Source organism: Myotis brandtii, unplaced genomic scaffold, assembly GCF_000412655.1.
Source record: "Myotis brandtii unplaced genomic scaffold, ASM41265v1 scaffold976, whole genome shotgun sequence".
Classification (NCBI taxonomy): Eukaryota; Metazoa; Chordata; class Mammalia; order Chiroptera; family Vespertilionidae; genus Myotis; species Myotis brandtii.
Window position 1 is genome coordinate 272,684 of NW_005372055.1, and position 8,123 is coordinate 280,806.

Here is an 8,123-nt window from a genome sequence, read left to right on the forward strand (position 1 = left end):
GAAAAGTGGGTTTACAGTCATGAGTATGGGAAACAGTTTATTCCTGTATTATTATTTATTCATTATTGTATTAATATCCATACAACAACTGTAAACTTTCTTTAGCTACACCCTGTACATATATAAAGTTATTACATTCCTCCAATCACGAAGAGTAAAGACTATTCAAAGAACAGGATGTGGGTCATATGGCTAGTATCTCTTCTAGGCTTAATTCAAGGGCAAGAGCAAACCAAGGATGCCATAATTAGAGGCAGCCTGCCATATCCACAGGTTACACATCAGGTGGATACCGAGGGAGGACTATACTTGGAAATTATAACTTAAAGAGAGCCAGTGAGTGACCTAATTTGTCTTTCCTATTCATAAAATAAAGAAATAGAATTGTCATGGTAGTAGGTGGCTTTTATCAGTGCTTTTCAAACTATAATTGCATATAAATCACCTGAGGATCTATTAAAACAAGTATTCAGATCTATTCTATCTTAGGTTGGGTCTGAGATTTTGCTTTTCTACTAGGTCCACAATTTCCAAACTGTTTGTCGAGGAATTCCACAGCACCTCAGCAAACTCACAGGGGCACACAAGTATTTTAAATTTACAAGGGAAACATAGTGTCATCTATCAGACACCATATATACTACAAACAGTAGTTTGCAGTATCAACATTAAATTACATTTTATTCTTTATAAAGTCCTATCTGTGTGAAATTGAGTTTTTGGCAGTTGCTGTCACAAAACACAAGTATTGCATAAAAATCAATGTAGAACAAGAAATTAGCCCTAGCCGGTTTGGCTCAGTGGATAGAGCATTGGCCTGCAGACCAAAGGGTCCAGGGTTCAATTCCAATCAAGGGCACATACCTCTGTTGCAGGCTTCTCCCTGGCCGGGGCCATTGTCAGGGGTCATGCAGGAGGCAACCAATCAATGTGTTTCTCTCACATCAATATTTCTCTCTGTCTTTCCCTCTCTCTTCCACTCTCTTTAAAAACCAATGGAGCCGAAACCGGTTTGGCTCAGTGGATAGAGCGTCGGCCTGCGGACTGAAAGGTCCCAGGTTCGATTCCGGTCAAGGGCTTGTACCTGGGTTGCGGGCACATCTCCAGTGGGAGATGTGCAGGAGGCAGCTGGTCGATGTTTCTCTCTCATTGATGTTTCTAACTCTCTATCTCTCTCCCTTCCTCTCTGTAAAAAATCAATAAAATATATTAAAAAAAAATAAAAACCAATGGAAAAATATCCTCTGGTGAGAATTGAAAAAAACAAAAATGAAATTAAAGTGGTGCCGTCCAATCAGATTCCAAGATTTAACAATTCATGTAGTGCCAACAGACACACATATCCCATTAGTAAATATTAAGGGCTATTTAATAATGGAATAAAATACTATTTTTCTCTCAGTTTATGTATATTATTTTTTCAATTGGCTAAATTGTTAGGATACTAGTGCTTATTGTTTTATTTATTTTTTACCTAAATAATTAATAAATTGGCTATTCAGGTATTACTTTTGGTCCAGGAGCGCCATGAAAGTATCACTGAGATACTGCAGGCTCCCTGAACTGACAAAGTTTTAGAATATCTGTTTTAGGTAATGCAATGTTGCTGGTCCATGAACTATCATTTGAGTTTCAAGGCCTTCAAGAACCAGCCCCAACCTCCTCATGTTATATATGAGAAAATTCTGGCTCACAGAAATTGTTGGCAGCGCCAAGACATACAACAAGCTCTGCAGATTTTTAGTCTGAGGACTTCCCTAACATACCTCACACTATTTCCTTGTATCACTAATTCGTGGCTCACCACATCGTTCTGTAGCCACTACTCAAAGAAGTTCCTCTGTAAGCAAGGGGCCCTATAGATGGAAGAAAATTTAAGAACTCACAAATGCTTAAGCTTGGGAGAAATTTAGGCAGTTAAGGAAATTTTACTACTAACCAAACTTTATGCTCTTAACCAAGCCAATGCTGTGATTTAAAATAGAGCTTTCTCTTGCTTTCACTCTCGCTCTTGCTCCCTCCGTCCGTCCCTCCCTCCCTTCTACTCTATCTAAAAGCAATGAAAAAATATCATTGGGTAAGAACTTAAAAAAATAAAATAGAGGTATTTATTCTAAAGGTATCTCGTCAATGGTAAATAATTTTGGACCATGTATCTTTTGACTAGTCCTCATATTCTAATGTTTAATGAGTGTTTTTTGGGGGGGAATACTTGGATTTTGATCATTTTATTTACCTTTTAAAAGAGAACCTCTGGTTAATTGAATACAAATCAGAAAAAGCTATATGCTGGAAAATTGCCCACCTAACCAGATTACCTGTACCATAAAATTTGTGAAGTATGGTTGGAAAGAAGGAAAAGGAAAGATTGAAAACTCACAGTGTCTGAGTCAACATCAGGCACATTTAGGTAGGTCCATTTCTTGTCAGAGCCGGCTTGAGAATTCTTTAAGGATGTCACACGAAGGTCAAAAGGAAAAAAAAAGGTATTAAAATAACAGATAGAAATTAGAGAAGCAAAGAAAAAAGTTACAGACATATAGATGGGTAAAAGGTAGCAGGGGTTCCTAAAGGCTACCTCTTAAAGAAAGCCTGAACACTAAAGTAAGAAGGGTCTTTATTCTGTTGGCAGTGGGAAACTATGGACACTGTTTGAATAGGAGAGAAACCTGGCTTGGTATGTGTTTTAGGAGAATGTCTGCCAGCAGTGTGGAGAACAATTAGGGAGTTGAGAGAATGGTGGCAGGGAAATGTATCAGCAGAAAATTGAGATAATTTATAGGCTTGAGCTGAACTAAGGACTGAAGAGGTCTTAAAGCCTATGTGAGGACCAAGGAAGAAGAGGGAAGCAATGAGAAGCCTTAGGAAAAGTCTACACAAAATTAGACCAAAAAGTACTCTGTGGGCTAAGGACAAGTGGAAGACTATAATGACTTAACTCACTAACAGACATTGTCCCAAGAACATCGATATGCCCTTTGGAAGTGAACAGAAAATCAACAAGAGAAAGAATAAACTTCCAGTGCATTAGAGAACTGCTTACTCTTGACAGGCCACTTGCTAGGCTGTGGGTGTTTGTAGAAAACCTGGAGGACACTACATCATCAATACTTTCTTCAGTTTCTTCCGAGGAGTCCTAAGGAAGGGGGCAAATATCAGTGGTTTGGTTTACTGTTTTCCTAGAAAGTCATTTCACTCCCCAAATCACTTTCTTTTTAAAATACCTGAAAAATCATATACAAATATCTAGAAATTGCCCTATTCTAGGTTTTCCTCTTTTGCTATCCATTCAACCTGAATTATATCATCAGAGGAGTGGGGCCTCCTTCCTAGTGGAAGATTTATGGAAAGAGAATGGAATTTAGAATCACACAGACCTGGGTGATATCTAAGGTGATTTACTTTGGGCAATTAAATTATTTTTTAATTAAAAAGTGTTTGATCTGTGCATGTATGCATTTGTGTGTGTGTGTGTGTGTGTGTGTACTGTCAAGATGGGTGCTCCAGGTGACACTCCAACCAACTGAGCCACCAGCCAGGGCTAAAATCATATTTCAATGGTTTATATTAGTTTTAAATTTGTATTTTTATTAGGTATGACTGTTAAATTTTGTCAATAGTTTTCAGCATCTAGCAAAAATAGTTTTGTATTTTCTCCTTTAATATATTGAAATATTAGCTATGTAATACATATTTTTACATAGATTAATTCTTCCATTCATTCTTAGAATAAAACTTAGTTATCCTTATTGCTATATTTTTCATTCACTGCTAGGTTTTACTTGTAGTTTTTAAATTATTTTTAAATCAAGTTTGAGAGTGAAGTTTATAATAGTTTAAAACTGTGAATTTGAAGATTTTTTAGAGTTTTTAAGATCAAAAACATTTTTATAATATTGGAATTAACTGTTCTGTAAAGGTTGAGTACAAGTAAACTTTGAAACCATTTGATCTCATTATTTGCTTCCTTTTTTTTTTTTTGGTGGTGGATTTTAAGATACCTATTATTTATACAACTAGTGGCCCAGTGCACAATATTCGTGCACGAGGGGGTGTGTCCCTCAGCCCGGCCAGCACCCTCTCCAATCTGGAACCCCTCGAGGGATGTCTGACTGCCAGTTTATGCCCAATCCCTCTCACAATCCGGGACCGCTGGGTCCCAATCACTCGCCTGCCTGCCTGCCTGATCCCCCCTAATGACTCTGCCTGCCTGCCTGATCCCCCCTAATGACTCTGCCTGCTGGCCTGCTCACCCCCCAACTTCCCCCCCTGCTGGCTTTCTTGCCCCCAACTGCCCTCCCCTGCTGGCCCTCAACAGCCCTCCCTGGCCGGCTTCATGGCCCGCAACAGCCCTCCCTGGCTGGCCTCATGGCCCCAAACTTCCCTATCTGGCCGGCCTCATGGCCCCCAACTGCCCTCCCTGGCCAGTCTCCAGGAAGGTCTCCTGGTCTAATTAGCATATTACCCTTTAATTAGTATAGATAGTAAATAACATTGAGTTTTAGAACTGTAAGTTTCCTGCCTTGCTTTGGAAAAATTATATTATTGTCATTTAATACTTGTGTTATATCTTTCTTCCATGGAGTTCAAATTGCATTATAGCAATTATAGAACTCAGAATATCACAACATTAGAAATGGAAGTAACCTTACCAATAATCTAATTCAACTTTCTCATTTTATAAATTAATTTTCCAATAATTTAGTCTTAATCAAGAAAGTAGTTTATTGAGAGTAACTTGAGATGTAGAAATGTTCATATAAAATACATAGTCAGATTAAATCCAGTAATATTTCATTTAGAAAATGTTGATATTTCCCATTTCCCAGGTTTAGATTAAGTAATGTGCTTTTAGGTAGGAATTGAAATTCCCAACAGGTGTTTCTTAAGGATAATCTTTCCAGATTAATCTGATTACCTCTGATTACCTCTTACCTTTACTAAATCATTCTTAGTTATTTTTGTATGCTGGTTGTGAAGACTAATAGAAAGAGATTATTGTATATCCTCACTTTACCCTCAACTCATCCTCATGTAAAAGTGGACAAGTTTTGAACAATATCATGCCTTTTCCCCATGATCATTGGACTCTTTTCTGTATCCAACTTACCAAATCTTTGTCTAAAGCCCCAGGGACATACTTGCTTCTTAAATTTACAGTATCCTTTAAGTCTTCTTTAAATGACCCACTCAAGTCTAACTCAGATTGACTCTGGTCTGGGGGAAGGAAGAGAAAAGGAAAAATATGAATCACCTTATTTTCTAGAAGTTTTCACTTTTCATTGTAAATCTTTCATCTTTATTCCAATTCTTTGTAGGCATGGGACATAGTATTATGAAAGCAAGTGTCAGACTTAGTAACTTTCTGCTGTTTATGCTAACATACTTTCATTTTAATAACATTTTGAAATTCCCTTGAACTGCATTACCAACACTGATGTATTCATTTCTCCTTTGATCATAGGAAACTAAATGCTCTATTACAAAATGCTAATTTTAAGGTGTTTAAGTCTTCTGTTTTGCTCATAGATTTTGAAAAACTCTCTCAGAATGGACCCTTAAGCTTAGAAAAAATAAAACATTAACCATTCTTGATTTTAAAATTTATAAATCAAATAAAAGGGAGTGGCTACAGGTAAATGGGAGAAAATTCTATTTTCTTTAGTTACCAGAACATTTTATAATCAGAAGAATATCTTTCTTTTGAAAATATAAGTTAAAGAACTATACAGTAGTCAGTAATGCTGTGGAAAAATTATCAAGACACAGTTTATTTCCACAGAATAGTTCTATGTCAAAGCCCTGCTGATGTAGATATCATTGCTTATAAATAAGAAAGATTTAAGAGAGCAATCAAATAAATAAGTTTGAAATGATAAGTGATATAAAGTAGAACTATTTAGCATAGCACCTGACACAGAGTATATACTCAATAAACAGGAAGTGTTCATTAGTAGAAATACAGTCTAGGACAGTGGTCGGCAAACCACGGCTTGCGAGCCACATGTGGCTCTTTGGCCCCTTGAGTGTGGCTCTTCTACAAAATACCATATGCTGGCGCGCACATACAGTGCTATTGAAACTTTGTGGCCCATGCGCAGGAAGTCGTTTTTGGCCTGGGCGAGTCTATTTTGAAGAAGTGGAGTTAGAAGAAGTGGGGGGTGTCGGTTGGTCGGGACAGGAGATGCGGCGCAAGCGGGCCAAGGGATATGCAGCGCGATTCATGCACGAGTTGAGTGAGCCAGTCAGTCAGCAGTCTCATTGTGCAGTGGTTAGTGCTAGTCGAGTCTGCAAATCGTGCTTGGGTGACAAAAGTACCTACTCGAAGCATAAAGTTACCTGTATTTTTCCAACCAGCTGCAAATCCTACAGGTATTTTTGTCATCAATTTAAGAATTGTAATTATTTTGTGTTGGTGGCTTTATTATTATAAAATGAAACATTTTTTTTAGGTGCCCTGTTTGAGATGGCTACAAAGAAGAAGCAAAGAAAAACGGAAGACGAAAACCGTGAATTTAAAGTTGAATGTACCTACCTATATAGTTTAAGTTTAAAAAATTTGGCTCTCAAAAGAAATTTCAATCCTTGTACTGTTGATATTTGGCTCTGTTGACTAATGAGTTTGCCAACCACTGGTCTAGGAAGTTCACTTCTAGCCTAGTTTAAAAGTTTTCATTTAATAGGTGAACTGATTTTCTAATCCTAAGCAAAATGCAACAATAACCACACTCATTTAGAAAACCTTTTGGGAGCTACCTGTCTAGGAGAGACTCTGATTCAGCATACAGAATCCAGATTTAGGCTTTATGCAAATATCATCATTAAGTAACAAGTAACATTTTCATGTTGAGAATTTTGTCATGATTTTAATTCTACATATGGGACATAAACTTCATAATTATGACCAATTTCTCTGAAGAGTTTCTTTATTCATAGGTAATAAAATTACAACATAATATCTGCTACACTGGGTTATTGTGATAATGAAGTGAAATTATATATTTGAATGTACCATATAAATGAAAGGGGTTATTATTAATACCTTAATACTGCTTGCAAATAATTCTTTATTTAAACCACAAAATGGTTAATTTTTTCTAGATATAGGGCATTGCTGACCACCAAATCAAGAAGAATTAACATTTATGTTAGAAATTAGAATTTAAGTTAAACATGCATACTAAAAACTCTAAGATAATCATTAAAAGAGAAATGGTGTATATACTAAACTAGAAGGAAGGGAAAAAATGGAAGGGGTGGGGAGACATCAATATAGAACAGCATTTGATGCCCACAAGAGAGTAAGCTACACCTGATTTAGTCATTTTGTACAACAGAGCAGTCATATTGTAAATATTCAACCTGTGGGTCGCGACCCCTTTGGGCGTGGAATGACCCTTTCACAGGGGTCACCTAAGACCATTGGAAAACACATATATAATTACATATTGTCTTTGTGATTAATCACTATGCTTTAATTATGTTCAATTTGTAACAATGAAATTGGGGGTCACCACAACATGAGGAACTGTATTAAAGGGTTGCGGCATTAGGAAGGTTGAGAACCACTGATCTAGACGAAGGCAGTAGAGAAAGAATAAAACCTAGAACAAAAGTGAGGTGAATGGAATATATAAAGTAAGATAGTAGAATTAATCCATACCTACTGGCAATCAAAATTAATGCAAATTGACAAAACTCAGATAAATTTTATGGTATGTAAATTATATTTTAATAAATCTGTTAATTTTTAAAAAGTTGATTTAATCACACTATTGTCTATGCCCATGGGTTAAACTCTTCCCACCCATGCACCCCTGCCTTCCCTCTGAGATTGGATAGTTTGTTCCATGGGGACAGAAGGTGGGTACAAGCTAGAAAGGGTCAATAAGGGAAAAGGGGGACATATGTAATAATTTCAACAATAAAGATTTTTTAAAAAGTTAATATCCTTGAACTCTGGGCAAGTGTCCCTGCCTTTCATATCAAATCAGCCAATTATATTTGGTACTAGAGGCCCGGTACATGAAATTTGTGCACTCATGGGGGGGGGGGGGCCTCAGCCTGGCCTGTGCCCTCTCGCAGTCTGGGACCCCTTGGGGGATGACCCCCTGATGGCTTAG

At 37.1% G+C, this 8,123-nt stretch overlaps 1 protein-coding gene across 1 annotated transcript in view; it reads right to left on the minus strand.

Annotated features, from left to right (window-relative positions):
• SYTL5 (synaptotagmin-like 5) overlaps positions 1-8,123 on the minus strand; it is a 250,237-nt gene that overhangs the window by 124,197 nt on the left and 117,917 nt on the right. Inside the window, exons 7-9 of the mRNA XM_014533436.1 lie at positions 5,111-5,217; positions 3,044-3,136; positions 2,381-2,446 (exon numbers count right to left, since the gene is read on the minus strand). Coding sequence (XP_014388922.1) covers positions 2,381-2,446; positions 3,044-3,136; positions 5,111-5,217 — 266 coding nt within the window. The remainder of the gene's footprint in view (positions 1-2,380; positions 2,447-3,043; positions 3,137-5,110; positions 5,218-8,123) is intronic.